General features: G+C 46.1%; 1 protein-coding gene across 1 annotated transcript in view; it reads left to right on the top strand.

Annotated features, from left to right (window-relative positions):
- Stk32b (serine/threonine kinase 32B) overlaps window positions 1-21199 on the top strand; it is a 251523-nt gene that overhangs the window by 116937 nt on the left and 113387 nt on the right. Inside the window, exon 3 of the mRNA XM_005408828.2 lies at window positions 13570-13743. Coding sequence (XP_005408885.1) covers window positions 13570-13743 — 174 coding nt within the window. The remainder of the gene's footprint in view (window positions 1-13569; window positions 13744-21199) is intronic.

The raw sequence follows: 21199 nt of genomic DNA, 5'->3' as shown, positions 1-21199 counted from the left end.
TGACTTTTGATGAAGTTTCAAAACGAATACGGTGGAGAAAGGGCACTTTTTCAACAAACAGACAAAGGAAAAAATATAATATACACATGAGAAAGGAATCTTTCCAACTGGACAGCTGCAGGGCAGAAAAATAACTCATAACCAAATCTCACACTTCATATTTTTAAAAAGCTCAAAATGAATTATGGAATTAAATGTAAACTTTAAGGAAAAAATTGGAAGTGAGTATCTTCATTCCCTATGACCAGGGACTTAACCCTAAAAATATGAGGCATGAAGTAAAAATTGATAAATCAGATGATATAAATGAAAGATTTATGCTCTACAAAAGAACTTGGCAAGCTACATATTTGATAAAGGATTTTTCTACATATATGGAGAATTCTCAAAACTCAATGAAATATTTAAAAATATAATTAAGCCTGGGGATGGATCCTCTTTGTAGAGCACTTTCCTAGCATGTATAAAGCCCTTAGTTTAGTCCCAAATGCTGAAAAAAAATCACTCCAATTAGAAAATGAGAAAGAGATGAATAGACATTTCAGAGAAGAGGTCATACAAGTAAACAAATGAAAGGTGTTTATCTTTTTTAGGCAGCTTCAGCCTCACCTGGGAATCTGTGAGCAATAACAAATGTCAAGCCTCATCTCAGACCTGCTGACTCAGAAACTCAGGGTAGAGGTCCAGCTGCCTGGGTCTCCAGAGCTTCCAGTGCTTGAGTTTGAGATCCACTGGCAGAAGCAGAGGTGTGGCACTCAGGGCGTGTGTGTGTGTGTGTGTGTGTGTGTGTGTGTGTGTGTGTGTGTGTTAAAGGGAGAAATAGCACACCATCAAACACATGAGTATACAGATTATTTCAGGTCAGGGTAGATATCATAAAGAAAAGCTTAATTGGTTTTGAATTGTAGGATGTCAGAAAGGAGTGGGGCGTCTAAAGCTAGATGGTGAAGGAGCCTCATCCACTGAGTTGAGTTAGAAGAAAAGACAGCAAGATGGATAAGGGATGGACTCTTAGCAATTTCACATGGCTCAACCCTGTGTGTTTCCATAGATACGTTTTCAACTGTTGCTTATGTTGGGAAAAATATATTTACCACCCTAAAACTTAATACAACATTTTAAGAAGGTGACATCATATTACATTCCTCATACAACTAATGACATCTCAGGACCACCATGTAGCCAGTGTGCAGTGTCACACTAAGGATCGATTACCAGCGGGGATAGGGTCTCACAAACAACTGAGGCTAAGGGAGGCCAACTCACAGCAAAGAACCAAACATCAAGATGAAATGTTTAAAGCACTTTACATATTAACATACGGATCTTTGACCTATTTCATTGTCTTTACATTGTATTTTAAGAAAGTGGTTGAGAAACTTGGGTTGATAAGTATGCTTTGCAATTTTTCCCATTTGAAAACTTGCAGAAAATCTGCTTTTGGTTGATGTCTTCGTAGAGAATGGCTGGCTTCCCAAGAGGATGCTGATCTCAGTGGAGGACGCTTATGTCCCGAATGAGAGGAAAGTCGGGGAGGCGCAGCTCTGAGACTAAGCTGGCAGTGTGGACTGTGAGGCTGAGGGAAAGGGTCCCTTCGAGGGCAGAAAGGGGCTGTGCAGACGCAGTTCAGAGGATAAGGGGCCAGAGAAAAGCTGAGTGTGACAGTGGCGAGTTCCTCAGCTTCTGTGAACCTTGTCTGTCACCCGTAAAACAGACAAACTGCCGCCATCGAAGTGTGGAAAAGTTAAGTGTGAGGAGCTCACACAGAGCCCAAAGCCTCAGCGAATGATGCTGAAAGCCCTCGCACCTGGTGCACAGGAAGCACTCAACACACAAGGGGTCACCTTCATATCCCTCCCCATCCTCTCTTGGGACGAAAATGCAAGGTACAGATCTCCTTCAGAACATGGCCCCAGAGGAGCAGAATGGCTCCATCCCACTCTTCAGACACGAGAGCCAATCTCTGTTCCACGTGGCCCTTGGTTCTCCTTGCACTGACGGATCAGAGCTACTGCTTCAAGCTCAATATCTTATCTGGGTGAACAAGACATTCACCTCCTTCTTGTTCCATTTTTCCCCTATCTCTTCGATCACTCCTACTTGTCTTACATCAGCCACTGCAGATCCTTTAGCAGCCTGAAGGCTATGAGTTAAAATCAATAAAATCCTTCTCCAAAAGAGCAGTGCTCTGCAGACACATGGCTGCACAGCCCCCTGGGGTCTGCCCTCCCCTCTAGGTAGGTGACCAATCAAATTCAAACCTGCCACTCTCCTCAGCCTCCTCCCACAGCTGCTTTTGCCTTGGCCGAAGGAGTTGGACGTCATCTAGAGTCCACTCACATGGTCACCTGTACCTGCACAGGCAGGAGGCTGTTGACAGGCTTGGTCTGACTTCCCAGGAAGGGGACAGGAGATGGGAATCAGCCCGGCAAGAAGAACAATAGGAGCCATCACGTTCGAGTGAGATGAGGACTTGGTGGCCCAAGTCAAATTAAAAGAAAAAGAAAAGCTTATTGTGAATGTTATTAAAAATGTTATTAAAAACTTCTATGTATCAAGTACCATTCAGGTTTGATTATTTCTTTTTTACTTGTATAGGGTGAGCTGACAGTAAGCCTAGCCTCTCATTGTTGAATTTCTTTTCCAGACAAGGCTATTTTCAGATCCTTTCTTCTCTCCCTTTTTTCTTTTTTATGAACTTAGGGCTGGGCTTCTTAGGCCTCACTAGCCACAGTGAAATCGCATGCACCACTATTTTATATCATTTTATTTCTTCATCGGTGCTGCTGGGTTGGAACCCAGGGCTCCTGCATGCCAGACAAGTGCTCCAACACTGAGCTGCATCCTGGCCCCAGCTCCTTTATGCTGGATGTCAAATTGCTAAGAAGCGCCAGGGGTGAGCATGGTGGATGAGCCCCCATCTTCATCTGTGTCTTCCAGAGATGGATTGGATGTGGGGTGATCTAAAGGATCACTGTTCTCTTTACCCCTGGAGGGCCACACAGGAAAGGCCCAGGAGATGAGCATGGCAGACGGACTTGTCCTGACTGTTGGGATTTCCCCAGTAGTGATCCCATGGGGCCATCTCTGGGTGCTCGGTGACTTTTGCCACAGGAAGGAAAAGTGGAGGAAGATATCCAGATGGTCCGAATGGCCTTTGGGTTCACTGCAGGGGCTTCCTTTCCTTCCCATGACTCCTCTGTGATTAATGACAACACTTACTTTATGGAAAGTCTGCTGGGAGCCAGGCCCTGGGCCGGGTGAGGTGGAGATTCAGTTGCTCATGGAGGAAGGTGGTCAGCTGGACAGAGGTGCTCTCTCAGATGTTCCTGTGTGTTTTTGTGCCCACCTCCCAGGCTGCTGATAGAGACAGGCTACACCACCCAAGAAGAGATCAGAGGCTTCATGAAGACCATCTGTGAAGGGTAGGGCACGGTGTCAACTTGATTAGCTTGGAGATCTAACCCAGAGATTGGTGGAGCACGCTTCTAGTTGGGTCATGAAGACACAGCCTTAGGGTCTACAGCTGGTCCCTGGACCCTTCCCCTCTGGCAGTGTTTCCCTGCCCTGCTTCCTGGCTGCCATGAAGTAAGCAGCTTTGCTCCACCATTCCCTTCTGCCATGAGTTTCCTGCCTTGGAGAGAGCTGACCATGCACTGACTCCCCTGAGTACATTTAAATTGTGGGTGTCAGGTATTGTGTCCCAGTAATGAGAAAGCTGACAGGATATCCTCCCGCTTCCTGAGTTTGGAGCTAATTGAGAGACAGACAAAAATCTGACAGATGGAGGCAGAAACATCTACTTTGTGGCTGGCACAGTCATTCAAAAAAGCCAGACTTACACCTGCATCACAAAGAGATTGCTAACACTTCAGCTCTGAAGTGCAATCACATGGCACAGGACTGGAAACTGATTGCCTGCAAGCCCCATTCATCAGCCAGATGCCGGCCATGGAGAAGGCAGGCAGAGGCGCTGCTGAACAGGGCTGTCTTCCTCCAGTCCTGCTCTCATATGAGTCACATCTGCGCTCTGGGATGCAGAGAGAGAGAGGGCTGCGGAGAGGCCAGTAAGGCCTTCTCACCAATGGGAGTGCCTAGTCTCTGACAACAGGAACCCAGAGAAAAAGATGGTTCCCATAGGCAGTGGCACAAACAGCATGCCTGGTGCCTGACCCAGGGCTTTCCTTCCCCATCCATCGTTCCATACAGTCTCCCTTTCTGTTGAACATGTGAGTGACTTATATGCCACCCAGAACACGGGTGCTTTGGGAGTTTGTGACCTATTCACACGTGTGATCCTCTGAGCCACATGCTAGATGCAAGGACACGATGTGGGACAGTCACCAGGAGAGATGGTCACAACGCCATGAGGACAGTGCTCTGGAATAGCAAGCACAGACTGCAGATTCTGGAGATGAGCTCTCTTGTTCCAACTTCCAGCTTCACCATTTCCCGTCCATGGCGTCTTGGATAGGTTATTTGACAGGTGCTGAGATATCAAGGGCAACTCATGACAAAATTTACCTTAAAGGGTCATTAGGAGAATTAAATTAGTGCATACACTTACAGCATTTGGGAAGGAACTGGGCATGGTAGTGCACACCTGTAATCCCAGCACTTGGAAGGCAGGAGGGTTGAAAGTTTGAGACTAACCTTGGCTGTATAGTAAGTTCAAGCACAGCTTGGACTATTTATTGAGATCCTGTCTCAAAAAAACAAACCAAAACAAAGCAATAAGGCATTTAAGGAGGAGTCTGATACATTGTAAACACCGTATCAGTGTTAAGCACCATTATTATAGGTCCCAAAAGGGATCCCCCACCTCAGTGTCCCAGGGTTAGAGAAAGCTTCTTAAAGAAGACAGCTTCAGTCTAAATCAGGGTTTCTCACCCAGGCACCATGCACACATGGGGCCAGAACCTTCTCTATGGCAAGGGCTACCCTGAGCCAATATTCAGGGCATTTAGAGGCATCCTTGGCCTGTACACATTCGGAGGACTTGTCATGACATGTGACATTAACTCCAGGCTCCTTTATGGACATTCCAGACTCAGGTGGGCAATCACTTGCTGACTTCCTGGCTAATTCCTTTGCCGTTAGCAAGGGCTGACAAAGGTAGAAGCCGTCAGCCCTGTTTGCCAGAATGCGCATGTGCATCCACATTGGCTGACCAGTAGGCATGGCGTGCAACTCCAGACGCATGCACGGTGCAGACCACGCAACATAAACCACAGCGCATTTGCCCCATGTAACATCCCTTTCATGGGATGGGATTTTAATGCCTCCAGCCTGCCTTCAGGGACATCACACACACACACACACACACACACACACACACACACACACACGTCCTTATTCAGCCTCTTACTCTGTGTAGTGTCATTTTATGCAGACATATTGTTCACTGTGTTACAGAGCAACATCTCTACAAGAATCCAGTGGGAGAAATTGCCCTCCGCCTTAGGTACCAGGAAAAGAAGTCAGGCTTTTCATTGTACATTTCAGAATAGCAACAAGACATGCTTTCAAACGTGCTCAAAATAAAGAAGTGATAAGCATTTGAGGTGATGAATATGCCGTGCATCCATCAGGGAAAGTCTCAAGTTACATTCTTCATAAGGCTACTCACATCTCAGGACCATCGGAAGGGCCACGCATAGTCAGTGTGAAAAGTCACACTAAGGATCGATTGCCAGAGGGGATGTGGGTCTCAGCTACAGTAGAGGGTAAGAGAGGCCGTGTCACTGCAAAGAACCAAACAACGTCACCATGGAATGTTTAAAGCATTCCACATATTAACATATGGATCTTTGACCTATTTCGTTGTGTTTACATTGTATTTTAAGAAAGTAGTTGATAATTGTACTGATAATTTCTATTAGTTCATTCAAAGGAACAGTTAGTGTTTACATTGTTTGATCAGTCTTACATGCCTATATCTAGTAATCTGAGCGACTACCTTGAATATAACAATATGCAATATAATAACCATTGTTAATTTCCTATCATCTTGTTTTGAAATTGTGTATCATTTTTATTGTTTTATTTAATTCTCTTTAAAATAAAGAAAGTGGTTGAGAAACTTGGGTAAGTATGTAATGCCTTGCAATTTTTCCCACTTTAAAACTCGCAGAACATCTGCTTTTGGTTGGTGTCTTTGTAGAGAACGCCTGGTTTCCCAATAGGATGCTGATCTCAGTGGAGGATGCTTATGTCCCAAATGAGAGGAAAGTTGGGGAAGGTGCATCTCTGAGAGTAGGCTGGCGTGGTGGATTGTGAAGTCGAAGGGAAAGGTCCCTTCAAGAGCAGAAAGGGGCTGTGCAGCAGGAGTTCAGAGCAGCAAGGACCGGAGAAACCCGAGTATGACTGCAGGCTGCAGATATATATGCCTACTGTCATTTACTTAGATTTGTTTTTCTTTCTTTGACCTGATCTTTGGTTTGCTTATTCTTAATTTTATCATTTTATGAATTTTAGAAGTCATTTATATCCTTTGGAAGGCAAAGTAGGAAATTAATAAAAGTTTTTAAAAATGAAAAATAATAAATCAGCATTACAGTCTTCACATTGGTCTATTGCAACAGCCAGGCCAGGGCCTATGTGTTCCCTCTGCAAGGGAAATCTCATTACTCAGCTTTCTGCATGGGTTGTGTTGCCAGGACAGAGCACAACTTCCTCATCTATGATCTCCATGACCATGTGCAACACAAGCAGGAGAACATAATTATACTTCTAGCCCAAGAAGAAGCAAAGAACAGAAAGACACACAACTGCAGAATGGCACAAAAGGTCAACAAAAGGAAATGTCCTCTGTTCTCCAGGAATAACTTTGAGCCTCCTTGGCCAGGTAGGGATTGTGGCCCAAGGCAAAATGTGAATCTGTAACAAGAAAAAAAATCACAACTTGAATTATTGCTTAAATTATTGTTTGTGTTGCCTCTTAGTATTGTTCCTTTGTCCTCTTTAGAATTCATTCCAGTCTGCAAGTTTCCTTCTGAAAATTCATGGTGCTCCTCCAAAGAGTCCTGATGGAATATTGAGTGAAATGCCCTTTGACTGGCAGCAATCGAAAGCAGAGCGCACTGATTTTTAATGTGATGTTTCAATAGTCCATCATCTATTCAAATACAAATTCAGTATCTGTGGGAGGTAGATTATGTTTGAATCCTGTGGTTTCTCTTTGGACATCTGAACCCTTCTGTACAGTAGCAATACATGAAAAGTTGTATCAGAAGACTCTTGGTTCTGCTGGATTTGACTATGTCCTCCCATAGTTCATGTGTTGGAAACTCCATGCCCAGAGTGGCATTTTGAGACAGGGTCTTTGGGAGGCAGCTTGGATTAGATAAAGTCATATGGGTGGGGCACCAGTGAAGGGAGTGGCTTTAGAATAGAAAGCAAAAACCACATGTGGTAAACTTTTTTTGTCTCACCATAGGATGCCCTCTTCCATGTTAAGAAGACTCTCACCAGATGCCTACACCATGCTCTTGGACTTCCCACCCTCCAGAATCATAAATTAAATAAACTTCTACTCTGTAAATTACCTACTCTCAAGTATTTTGTTATAGCAATGGAAAACAGACAAAGACAAGTTCTAAGCAACAGCAACACAATGTAAAATGGCTTACATCAAAAGCCACAATGTCCGCGTACATATAAAGTTCAGGAGTGGACTTTTCCTCTGGCCAGGTTGGACCTGCACCTCCACCAGCACCTGTCTCTATGGAAAACCCTCATCCCTGCTTGACTGTCTGCAGCCTCACTTCACAGAGAGATCTTGTTCCCATGTGGAGCAGCGCAGCCCTGGGCAGACTCTCAATCATAGCCTATAGCCTAGCAAACCTAGAGGAAGTGGGCTTTTCTTTCAGCAACCTCATGCATATCACAGAGAGCACCCCACAAGGTCCTGATGGATCGCTGGCCACCCCCTAGACCAGTGGCCAGTTGATATGTATGCACCCTACACAGCCAAGGACATTTACTTGCCCAGCTCTTTGTTGAGTGGAAGAGATGTGAGTCATCTTTCAGCAATAAGAGTAACACATTAAGTGAGGCAGGAGAATGTCAAATGAGGCAGCAGTGGGGGAACAGAGGGCACTGTGAGACCAGACTGTCTACAAACACATGTGGCCTCTCATATTCTGCTCGTAAGTACCAACAAGAGGAGATCAGATGACAGCTCCACGCTTTGAGGCCAGTACTACCATGGACACCAAAGCTGAGCCAGGACAATAGAAATAGGAAAATAAGGACTCAGTCTCTTGGAACATTGGATACAACAACTCTAAATGAAATCTGTGTAAAATGGTGAGTGTGCACATGTATGTGTTTATCAATAGGTAAGGTTTAGTCTAGAAATGCAAAGATGGTTTAAAAATTTTTTCAAAAAACTTTGCCTCATAATAAAAATTCTTAGAAGTATGGAAAGAACTCTCTTATCTAGATAAAAGATACTCATCAAATACAGCAAACAGTTTGCTTAATAATGAAACACTTTTCAAGTTTGATACAAGATTAATGTGCTCACCATTACCTCTTATAGTCAATGTTTTGTTATTGGAAGCTTCAAATACTGATACAAGATAAGAAAAACAAATAGGGATAAATATTGGAATGATATAAACATGGCAGTTTTTTGTAGAAGCTATAGTTATCTTCATGTAGTAAGCCTGGAACATCAGAACAAAAGCATTAGGAGTAATAATAGAGGGATTAATCAAGTACCTGGATATAAGGTAAATATATGTAATTTTAGAGTTCCACTGTATATTCTCAATGGCCAGTTATTAAACTGTTTTTAAAGAATATATTTATAGTAGTAATAAAATTATTTTTTAAATCTTGGGATAAAAATACGTATGTGTTGAACCTTTAAATGGAACATTTTATGAAACATTATTGATAAATATTAAAGACCAGAATACATAGGTATTCTGTGTTCATGATTAAAAAGAGTCACCACTGTAAGAATGTCTTCATATTTATCTGTGAATTCCATATGAGTCCAACAAAAGCCAGAGCAGTTTTTCAGGAAATTCTGTGTCTATTTTAGAATTGCATAGAAGAGAAAAGGCACACAGATGGCTAAAACAATGTTGAATAAGATTAGAGAGGGGTGTTTGTCATATTAGCTAAAAAGGCAGTCAGCAATCACACTCCCAAGCTCCACTGTGGCAAGTTTGCTTGTTTGATTTTCTACCTGTTCTTGCTGGAGCCCAGGTTCATTAACTGCTGGGCAAATAGGAACCACTGTGCCTGGAAAAGATCAGTGCCTCCAGCCTACAAGGCTCTATGTGGATAATTGACCACTGGGGGCACCACTGGGGCAGCAGTCACTCAACAGACAAAGATTATCCATGTTATGAAACTGAGCTAGACCCAACTGGTGCCTTCCAGAGGCTGTAAACTAGCCAACAAGCTTTCTGGTCCACCTCTCTCCTGCCTATGCTTGGCCACCCCTACCCCCAGCTCCTTAGTGAGGCTCAGACAGGACCACAGATGGCTCAGGTCACTAGGCTTGTGTGAGCAGTGGCTAAGACCCAGAGATGGTGGGGACAGGAGGAGCTATTCCCCTGGCACCACAGAGCTCTTGGCTCCCAGCCCTAGCCCCAACCCTCCTTCAGGAAGTCCATTCCTTTGCTGTAGTGCCCTCACATACCCAATCTTCACCTATATCTCGAGAGATCTTTGTGAAAGACCAGGCAGCCTAGGTCACTGATGATTTTCTACATTATTGAAAATGGAATCCAAAGTCTTTCCTTTTGTGTCTTAGTTCATTTATGGTAATAACTGAATGCCACGGTCCAGGAAGTTTACCCCTCCCCTGAAAAGAAGCTTATCTAGCTTCTAATTCGGGAATTCCAAGAGCACGGTCCAAGAGTGCATCACCAGCATCTTCTGGGCATCTGGAAAAGGTTGTGTGGCTGGGTCACAACAGGGCAGGGGCATCACTTGGAGAGACAGAACAAGTGCACCAGAGGGAACTGCTTTCATAATAAAGCCACCCCACCACAGATAATCCACTAGTCTAATCCATCAACCCAAGAGTGGATTCATCCATGTGTGAAGACAGAGCTATGACCCAGTCACCTCTCAGTATCCCACCTGGTCCCACCTTTTACTGCTCTTCCCTGGAATTAGATTGGAGCATGAGCTGGGGGTGGGGCATGCACGTCACAGCACTTGGCCCAGGGCCCCCAGCTCAGGCATGGGCCATTGTGCCCCTTCTTCCTGTACACACTGGCTTCTCCCTCACTGCTGTGGGACTCTCTTGGCTTTGTCCAGCCTCAGAGCCTTTGCACCTGCTGTCCCTCCAACAGAACACTGTCTCCCACACTGAACTTGCTGTCCCAGCCTTGCACAGCAGTCTCAGCTCATATGTCTGACTTGTGTCTTCATTTCTTCACATTCCTTGTCACTCTCTGATGGAGTATGTTTCCTCCCTGAGGAACTAAGCTCCATAAAAAGAAGGACTCAGCCTGCTATGCTGCTGCAGCCTTTTGCATGTGGAGGTATCTTATTGGGAAGTATTTGTTGAATGAATGAATGAATGAATGAACAAATGAATGAGTGGCCCAGTGACAGGAAAATAGATCTAAGAAACAGAATAAAAGTTAGAATACATTTTCTCTATGTTTTTAACTTCTTGATATCACAAAATTTTAAATTATATAGGAGAACTTAAAAATTAAAGCTTTCTGGTGTCTTAGGTACTCTTCTCTCATTGCTGAGACAAAGTACCCAATGCCCAAAGTTAAAGGAGAAAAGGTTTATGTAGCTCAGAGTTTATAGAGGTTTCAATCATTGGCTGGTTCCAAGGCAGGGAGGCGTGGCAGACAGATTGCAGAGGAGAAACAGTTCATGGAGGGCAGAAGGCAGCAAAGCAACAAGTGATGACCACAGCTCTTTCTATCTTACCCAGGCTACCCAGGGTGGGTAGCACTCACACCCTTAGTCCTAGTGCCCTTGAGTCTGGCATTGCACCATGAATCAATCCCAGCATCACACACTCTGAAAAAGCCCCACCTATGATTCCATGAGGCTTTGGGAGGACACCTAGGCACAAACCATAACACTAGGCAAACAAAAATTTTCTTACTGAAACTTCTAGAAATGGTGTTGTTAGACCCAGTAACAGGCAAATATTGGGGTATCGCTGAGTGTCCTGGAGGCTCTGGTTGGAGAGGACAGGGAGCAGCCTGGCGAGTGCGGCCCAGCCCCCTCAGTCATCCTGCACTTGGCAGCTGCCTCCAGTGGAGACCCATCCCCCGCCTGCCAGGCCTTGTTCCCATCTCCCCTCTCCGTGAATGAACTGTACCTTACCTCACTCTTGCTCATCTGTAACAGCACAGTGGCTCCCTAAGATGGCTCACCACTCTTTGTTCAATGTGTGTGAGCAACGGGCCACAACCCTTCCTTTGTCTGAATCACAGCCCCGCTACTATCTCTGACTCAGTGTTTCCCTCCCACCCACACCCGCCTGCTAGAGCTGACTCCCTCCCCACCATCCCACAGCCCTACAAGGAAGCCTGGAGCTCCAGCCTGCATGCCAGCCACGTTAGCCGAGTCCTCTTCCTCCAGGGGCTGCGTGCACCTTCAGAGCAAGGACACTTTCTTTTCCCTGTCTCCACCACAGAGCCCAGTGCCTGTCACAAGTAGGTGCTGAGTAAACATCTGGAAAACTCATGACTTGGGAACACAATAAAGAGCTCCCTCTTCCTGGCCTTTGTTGGGGACAATCAGAAGCCTGGACAAGGAGAACTGTGCAGCCCCTCTGTGACCCCAAGTCCCTGTCACAGGAGGCTTTAGGGCTCGATGACACTTAACACCTTCCAACCCATCCTGTGACTGGATCATGGGTCAGGCCCCCTCCCAGGGGCTTCTGGCCAAGGTCACTGAAACACTGCATGCACAATGACACCCCAGTAGTGCAGTCATCATGGGGTGATGGGTCCTTGTTCCCAACCTGATGGTGACCCTCCCTCCAGTCCCTCCATCCCTCGGGGCCTCCATGTACTCTTTTATTGAGTGAGGAGAACAGTGTGGTCCTAATACTCACAGATCTGAAGTGCAGGTCCCAGCTCCCAGACACCATTCTGTAATCTGTTATTCCATGGCTACAGCCCATGAATCCATAAGGATCATCACAATGTCCTGTGATATCAGGTGCTATTGTACAACTGCTTACCAACATCTCAGATTCTGTGTGCTGGCTCTTTGGTCCTTGGGAAGCCCAGTACATTTGTAGTCTTTTAAAAAGCCAATTCAGTATTGTATCCATTTTCTGTTCAGAAACAACAGAAAAAAAAATAAATATACACCCTAAAACATTGTAGCTCAAAAACACCAAATGTTTGGATCTCATGTTCTGTGGATTGTCTGGGCCCCACTGATTGGTTTTTCTGCCCCACATGAGGTCAGGCATCTGCTGAGGAATGTCCAGGGGACTCACACATGGCCAGCCAGCAGGGCTGGGTATCCCTGGGAGCCTGGCTGAACTTGTCAGCCAGAGCATTTCAGTTTCCCGCTCAGGGCTTCTCCCTGTGGCTTGGGATCCATTTGTTCTTTCAATGCCTGGATCTGGATGTCCTGGACATTGCTGCCTTGAGGGGCTCCAAGAGCAAACTCCAAGTGAGAGGGGACAGCAGTAGAGCCCAGATTACAGGGACAGTTGGGAAGAACACATGGTTAGACACTGCAAGTCCCAGTGCATCTGGGTCAGTCAACATCCCAGAATTATGACAAATTACCTGAGGTGATCAGCTTACAGGAGAAAAGTTTTTTCTGAGTTTTCAGTCTGTGGCCACATGGCCTGCTGCTTTGGGCCCAGGCCAGCAGGTATGTCAGGGTGCAGGTGCATGGGTACAGGAGGCTGCTCACCTCATGGCCATCAGGAAGCAAAAGAGGAAGGGCTGGGTTTCAATATCCACTTTCATCCCGTGTCCCTGGTGATCTCACTTCCTCCTGCTGGCCTGTCTCCCTAGAGGGTCCAACACCTCCCAGCAGAGCCCCAGGCCAGGGACAAAACCATTCCAGGTGCGCATGATGGCCCTTAGGAATAACAGCAGCTGTTGAAGACAGTTGAAGGCATGTGTTGAGCCCACCACCAGTTAAAACTTGTCTGCTGCCCAGATGTGGTCATGCATACCCAACATCCCTCTGAGAGGCAGAGGCGAGAAGATTGCAAGTTAGAGCCAAGCCTGGGCAATGCAGTGACTTACAGACCTTGCCTCAAAATAAAAAATAAAAAGGGCCAGGATGTAACTCGATGTGAAGGCCCTGGGTTATATCCTGGGTACCAGAAATAAATGTCTACCTGCCAGAACCTGGGGACTAATGCCAGGTACTCTGCTTATTTCCCCCATGCTGAGGATGAGGAGACCCACAGATGTGCAGAGAACATAGAACTGAAAGCCGTTTCCCCTTTTCCTTCTTTGCTGAAACTCCATGACTAAGGCAACATCATCGCCTCTCTCTGGGCCTCCACTCACTCTTTTGCTGCACAGGGCCCTCAGTCTTGAGGATGCCAAGGGCCTCTTCCCTGACTTCTGTCCCCTGTGCTCCTAGGTACTCCTTCCAAGACGAAGAGGACATGTTCATGGTGGTGGACCTGCTGCTGGGCGGGGACCTTCGCTACCATCTGCAGCAGAACGTGCACTTCACCGAGGGCGCTGTGAAGCTCTACATCTGTGAGCTGGCGCTGGCCCTGGAGTACCTGCAGAGGTACCACATCATCCACAGGTACCGGTGCTGGGACACCGCTAAAGGGCACACAGGGTGGCAGGCACAGCAAGGGGAAGACTTTGTCCCTGGTGTTGTCTGGAAGGGGCTGAACCTGGGGACAATAAAAAGCAGAACAGCTTTCCTATTGCTTTCACATTCTCTGCATACAGACAGCCATCTTCCTGCCTGGGTGGAGAATGGCTGGGGACAGGGGCAGGGCTGGGGTTGGCTGTGGCTTCTTCACTGTAGGGCGTTTGGGATGGGCTGTCATCCGGGGTCAGCAGGGCTACCGTGACATTACCCTACTCATGAGCTGGGAGCATGAGGGACGCCACTCTCTTCCTTCCCGTCCTTTGAGGGATGTTGTGTATTGTGGAGGATTTGTTTTGCTTCAAGCCTCCGTGCTGGTTCTGGGTTTTGGATGAAACTTGTGCTCCTGCTCCTTCTTAGGGACTGTTCACGTTTTCCTGCCTGGGTCCAGCAGTACAATGCCCAACGCGGCCAAGCAAAATGAGTTGGCCACAGAGCAGCAGCTTAGCAAGAAGCTTAAGAAAGCTGGGGCTTTAATCTAAGGTCTTTTCCCCAGCCACAGTCAGGGTTAGGGCAAAGGGCTCCAGATGTGTTCACCCATGGTCTTGCACTGTGTCTGCCTGATCTGCTTCTAAGGTAAATTTGTTGAAGACTTGGAAAAGGTAAGGACTTAAACTTCTAGGTGAAGAAGGCAGATGAAGCGAGCAAGGGTGCGCGCGCGCGCACACACACACACACACACACACACACACCTCTATATTTTCTACAAACCCTAATGAAATTGTTCCCAAAACGTTCAATTCATTAGAATGGGGAAAAGTGAGTAGTGACTACTGCACATTAGGAGGTGAAAACGAGATGTACAGTGACGAGTAGGGCACTCAGATTCAGAATTGAACTTTAAATTGTCGTTGGAGTCATGATTGAGAGATACTAAAGAAAGCCCCAAAGGCTCATGGAGTGACAGCAGTTTCTCTGGAAGGGGGAAAGTTGAAAAACGGCTCCAACAAGGTGAGTTGGTTGAAAACCTCTAAGAAGTCCCAAAAGCCCAGGCCTCTTTCTCTGCTCAGCATCGCTGCTGTAGCTGGCTGACCTCTGCGCCCAGGAAGAAGACTGAAGGTTGGTCCCCAGGGAGAGTAACAGAGCGTCTGGGCTCAAGGTCATCATCCCTACTGGCTGGGGTACTGTACAGGAAGCAGCAAGATCTTCTAAACCTATATCTATCAGATGCTGACATAACACCTTCCTATCCCAACGAGGGCCAGAGAAAGGTGCCTGTGAGCCCGCATCTCCAGGGAAAAAGCAAGCTCTTCCCATGGGAATGCGTTAGAGCCATACCAAGGGATTGTGATGCCAGCAGTTGCTCATGACGGCTTATCCTGTACGTCAGAATGCACAAATCCTACATGTTCATTACCCACTCCCAGCTTTGTCAGTAACAACCAAGGGCCAAATCATCCAGGGAGTCTACCATCAAGGTCTAAGCAACCAAATGGCAAAAGAGCTAGAAATAAACAGGCTCTGAAAGCATTAACATAAAGATGATCGGTATTTTCAGAGGGATAAGAGATTCTTGCAAGTGTAAAATTTAAAAAGGCACTTTTTAAATTCAGAGAACAAATAAAACTCTTATAAAAGTGTAAAACCAGAAGTGAAAAACTCAAATGCTACTTTGGAAGAAAAAGTTTCTGTACGCTCCCATAAAGCACAATAAAAAGACAAGAAAAAAAGTAGGAGGGAAAAGACAAGGAAATTGGGGTCACACTGCACAAATTTTAACACTGTCAGAAGGAAGAAGACATAGAGGAAGAAATCATTGTGAAAGAATTGAAGAAAATCTCCCTAACCTGAAATACAGGACCATCCAGATTGAAAAACCCTTTCTGGGGCTCAGAGCCATAGTCAACTTCATGCTCCATAAGCTTCCAGGGAGGAGCCACTGGCCATAAAGGTGGAAGGATGGTAACAGCTTGGATTGGTCTCATCCTGGAAGCAGTGCCAATCAGTAGCGAGGATGCACATTCTCACAAGTTCCAGGTCTCAACAACCGTGCCTTCTGTACACCTTCTCTAGAGTACAAGAAAAGCAGGTGGACCCTAAAATGAAGGGGTCAGTCAAGGAAGAGGAAAAAAAAGATAGAGAAAGCTGGAACTCTGGCCAAAAAGAGACATGAGAGGTTCTGGGGCGGGGGATGCTGAAGGGTGTGTGTTGTTTGCCTGTGGAGTGGAGTGGCCTGGGAGACCCCCAGAGACCCTCCCCAGGAAGAGCGAGCTGGTGGGACTCCTGGTGGATCCGGCTGCTGTCAAAGGAGACTCATTTAGTTGGCAAAAGGCCTGAAGTTCAGTTAAAATGAGAAATTTCTTTTAAGACCTCAACAACAGAAATAAAAGACAATTATTAATTCTAGGGAGTGAAAACGCTGTACGAGACAACATGTCTGTACAACATCAAGTACCGTGCAGTTCACTGCGTGAGTCGGGTCATCTGTGCATGTAATACTTCATCATAGTTACCTGAAAACTCATCTCTCCAAATACGGGAGTACTCCCTGGAGAGCACAGAGGAGGGGACAGACAGATGCGTCTCCTGGAGCCTGGGGAAGCAAGCTTGCCAGATCGGCAGCTCTCATAATAGGAGACAACAGAGAGAGCCTGAAGCTAAAATGTGAAAGGGGTTACGTCTGTCCTGTGGAGAGAAGGAATAAATGTCAAATTCACAGTCTGAAAGGGCTGGGTGGATGGGTGGATGTGTGGATGTGTGGATGGGTGGATGGGTGGATGGGTGGATGTGTGGATGGGTGGATGGGTGGATGGGTGGATGGATGGATGGATGGATGGGTGGATGGGTGGATGGATGAGTGCTTGCTAGAGAAAACTGAATGAGGAGAAAGCGGTAGGAACTGTCACTGTGCTGTAAGCTTGCAGAACATTCAGCTCTTTGAATATTTGCATGTATAACTTGGACACGAGTAACAGCAACAGATGTGCTAAAACAAAGCGGGGAGGGCTGCCATACCAGCGGCCGTGGTAGAAAGGGGCTCGTTCACGGTAACGCAGAGTGATAATGAGGGCTGTGGTTCATTCACCAGGTTGTCCCCAGCTTTGGGCGTGTTTGCGAGCACTGTGCTGTGCTGAGGGGGGGGGGAGGGCACAGTCCGCTTCTGCTGCTGACCGGGCTTCCTTGGAGGCACCGAGAGCGGCACATTCTTTCCTGATCTGGTACACGTGTGTCTTTCGTGAGTCGTCAAAGCCATCCCTGCACGGGTGCAAGAAATGGCCCATTGTTCCAGTTCCCTCACTCACAGAACCCTGCAGACACTGGAGAGACAGATGCCCACTCTAAGAGCAGTACCAAGGACAGGACAGGCAGAAAATGGAACTGTCACATCCCAGCACAGCTACCTGGAACCATGTCACTATGTTTCAGCCAACGTTTTAAGGTCTCTCTCCAAGGTGCTTCTTTGGGGCAACTCATCTACCCTTAAATTTCAGATCTACCCTAGAGAAAGGAGAACTTTTTAAATTCACCAAGTCAATGTGTGATGATCAATTCTATGTGTCAACTGACTGGGCATCTGGTTCACTGATTGAACATGACCTGTGTGTCTCTGTGAGGCTGCATCCAGAAGAAACCAGCCCTGCATAGAAGATGAGCTTCCCAGGTAGACAGGGCTCATCCAGCCACTGAGGGCCTGAGTCCAACAAACAAGGAGAAGAAGCGTAAAATCACACTGTGATTGCGTGAGCAGATACCCCTCTCCCTCTCCTATCCTCAGAGTGGCTGCTCCTGGTTATTGGCTCTAAGGGTCAGGACAGTCCTTACACTATCAGCTCCTCAATTTTCAGATGTCTGGACTTGCAGTGAGTTACATCAGTGGCTGTACTGGGTCTCCAGCTTGCAGGTGGCAGATGCAGGATTTGTCAGACTTCATAACTTAATGAGCCAAGTCCTGCAATAAATCTCTCCATATATAAATATATATATATATATATATATATATATATATATATTTGGACCTGTTTCTCCAGAGAAGCCTGACTACTATAGTTCAGTTATCTCACCTAAAATTATAGACTTGGCAAAGATTTCTTGTGCTTTTCTCCCCTCCCATGTGGTGCATAAATCCCTTTGCAATGTGTGCATATGTACAGATTTGAAATTATGTGTGCCTGTACACACTGTGCGTAGGGTTGTATGGTGATTCCTCACAATGTTTTACATTACCTCAACAGCTGGATTTACAAGTCCCCCACTGCGCTTCTGCCTGACACTTGCAGTGCCACACTACACCTCCAGATGAGTGCTGCTCCTTTCAACACACTTGGAAACAGAAGGGTCCAGCCACAAAGCCAAGCCAGGGTTGGACTGACAAGGACTTTTATCACCAACTTTGGTGGATGTAGGCAAGTTACCCAGCTCCACTTATTCAGTCTTTTGGACCTCAGTTTCGTAGTCTGACATCCATCTGTCAGACTGTTAACCAAATTCCGTGAGAGCAGGTTCACAAAGGCCTTCACCATGTCTCATTTCATTGAGGTGCCTCCGTCCTCTCACCTTTAGGGAACTTGACTTTCAAACTAGAAGTTCAGTCTGTCCTGTATATTCAGCAGTGAGGAATCTCTCTCCTCTGAGGGTGGTGTTATACACCTTTAGAAAATAAAGGTATTTCAGGGCATAACTTGGAGAGTTTGGTAGTTCCCAAGCAGGAGAACACCAGCATAGTGTCAAAATAAGGTGTTGTTAAGAAGCAGTTCAATTTGCTGTTCATAGTTTGAGTTGAGTCTCATTATTTTAACAACCATCTGGTCCAGCGGTGTGTGAGCCCCTGGGAGAAAAATGCTGAATGAGACTCTGCCGCTGCTCCTGAGCAGCCTCCCACAAGAAGAGGAAGCACCCATTCCAGGGGCCGAAGGGCGGAAGCCAAGACCAGACGGCACACTGCCACACTGCAGCTGGTAAGCGCTCTGGGCGGGAACGTGAATGCAGAGGCTCTGCGCAGAAAGGCCTGTGACAAAAGCCCCACCTCAGTGAGTGCGGCAGGGACCGTGCCATCAAGGGCTCTGCTTGCCTTTATTCATCCATGTGTTGAAGCTCAGGAACAATGTGGTCCAGTTTGCCGTGGAAAGTGATCTTTCTGAAAGCCCTACAAGTGCTTCAAGAGGGTTCTTCACCCAGAGTGGATTCCTCAGACCCAGAGACCAGGCCTCCTGCTGGAACAGGTCACACAAAATTAAATGAATTCAGTTTATTACACTTTTGGGTATCTACACTACTGTAAAATATATACATGTGTAAATATGAATTTAAATATATGTACATGTATGTATATAAGCACATGTCAGCATATATGTGTGCATGCATATATATTGCATATATAAGTATATTTTATAGATGCACATATAATGCACATGCGCCCATGCACACACATGGAATCACCTCATTTAATCCTTGCTACAGTAGAATGAGCTGGATACTATAACGATCCTCACTTTGCAGACAGTGAGTGATTTGCTCCAGGACACAGCTGGCAAGTCATGGAAATGGGCTTCTAGCTGAGGCTCTCAGGCCACAGATCCCAAGCTGCATGGTGCCCCCATCATTCCAGTTGCAAGGAGCTGTTTCCAAAGTGCCTGTAGGGTTGAGTGTGCCTGCATATATTACCAGGCAACTAAGCATGCGTGGAGCCAGCCCATGGTGTCCTCACACCTGGCCCCAAGGGAAGGCTGTGTTCCCTGGTACAGGTGAGCTAGCACATTTCTGGGGGATTGGCTTCGAACCTAAAGTCGGTGCCAGTGAGCACTGGAATTGAACTCATAGGTGGAGTCTGCCTTGCAGTCAGAGGCTCTCTGCTGCACCCACTGCCCTCCCAGGTGCAAAAGGGAAATGATGGTTATGTCCTCCTCCAATCGCCTCAGACCAGCTAATTCATAGACAGCTCCGTGACAGAAAGAAGAACCCCACTTCTTTTGAGCGTGTTCTTGACCCTGCTTTATCTGAGCTTGGTTCCGGCTGTGTCCCCCTCACCCCTTGCACCTTGTTTTCTTCCTGGCAGGTCACCCCCATGTCACTATTTCCTTGTTATCCAAACTTATTTCTAGGCAGCCAGAGAGCACACCTGCCTGTCTGTAAGTCCCTGAGGATGGAAACATTTTCTATCTCATTCATCTCCACATCTTCAAGTCGTGTAACACAGTGCCTGACTCGTAGGACAGGACTTCCTAACTATTGGTTAAAAGAAATAACGAAGGGGGGCTGGGGATTTAGCTCAGCGGCAAAAGCGCCTGCCTGGTAAGCGCAAGGTCGTGAGTTCAGTTCCCGGTACCGGAGAAAAACCAAAAAAAAAAAAAAAAAGAAATAACGAAGGAAGGTTTTTCTCAAAATTATGAAGTATGATTAAAAATATTACAAATGTTTTCAAAACTTTATTCCAGTAAAAGACACATTGCTATTAATCCCCCTCAGAATAGCTTTCTTGGTCATCTTGACTTGGGGGAAGAGCCAGAAGTTGCCCTGCGACGGATTCAGTGAAGAAGGAGGATGAGGACACCCGAATGCTATTATTTGACAGAAATTGCATTGTTTGAATTGATGCAGGGTATTAAGGCAACTGTGAAGATACTCACAAAAGAGGACTTCCAGAAGTGCTTCAGAAAATAGAAAGAATGATGGGATAAATGTGTTTGAAGTGCAGGGAAGTATTTTGAAGGGGTTAATGGCAATATATCTTTTACTGCAATACTTTTTTTGTTCAAACACACCATATTTTTTGAACCAGGCCTTGTGCTTGAAAATCAAGTTCATATTCAAGAAGTCAGTCTCTACATCATGCAACCTTTCTGTCAAAGTATTCCTTGATGGCTGGGGAGCCTGCTCTGAAAAGTTTGTGGTGGAATCTTTGTCACAAACATGAAATTTCCCTGGAGTCTTGTTTGGTGTTAAAAATTTCCCCAACTTTTGCATACCATTCCATTATGCCAACCGGATTCTTGCAGTACGTAAAGTAATACTTGAAAAAAAATTCAACAAAAAATAAGCAACAAAGGTTGCTCCAAGTCTTGGTGGATGTTTTGCTGTATCTATCCATGTGGGGAATATGATCTGACATGCACAGAACTCACACCTAACATGAAGGCCAGGACCCGCATAAATCTCTCTTCTCTCTGGCTTTTAAAATCCAACCCAGAATCCCATAGATATGAGGTAGCCCTTTGTTCACTATTTCAAACAGTGCACTTATTAGTAAACAAAGTTGGCTTAAACATTATTTTTAGTAAAACCTTTCACCACTGGGCTTGCCCATGTCAAATTGTGGTCTGAAAATACCTGAGGTCCACTGAGAATTGTCAAGTTCTCCAACAATCCTTACACCTAGAATCTGTCCATTACCCAAGTGTCTTGGTTACTTTTCTCTCGTTGCTGAGACAAAATACCCAACGCCCAAAAT

Source organism: Chinchilla lanigera, unplaced genomic scaffold, assembly GCF_000276665.1.
Source record: "Chinchilla lanigera isolate Chin_1 unplaced genomic scaffold, ChiLan1.0 scaffold00113, whole genome shotgun sequence".
NCBI lineage: Eukaryota > Metazoa > Chordata > Mammalia > Rodentia > Chinchillidae > Chinchilla > Chinchilla lanigera.
The sequence above is the reverse complement of the archived record's forward strand: the minus strand, read 5'-3'. Positions and strand labels throughout refer to the sequence as shown.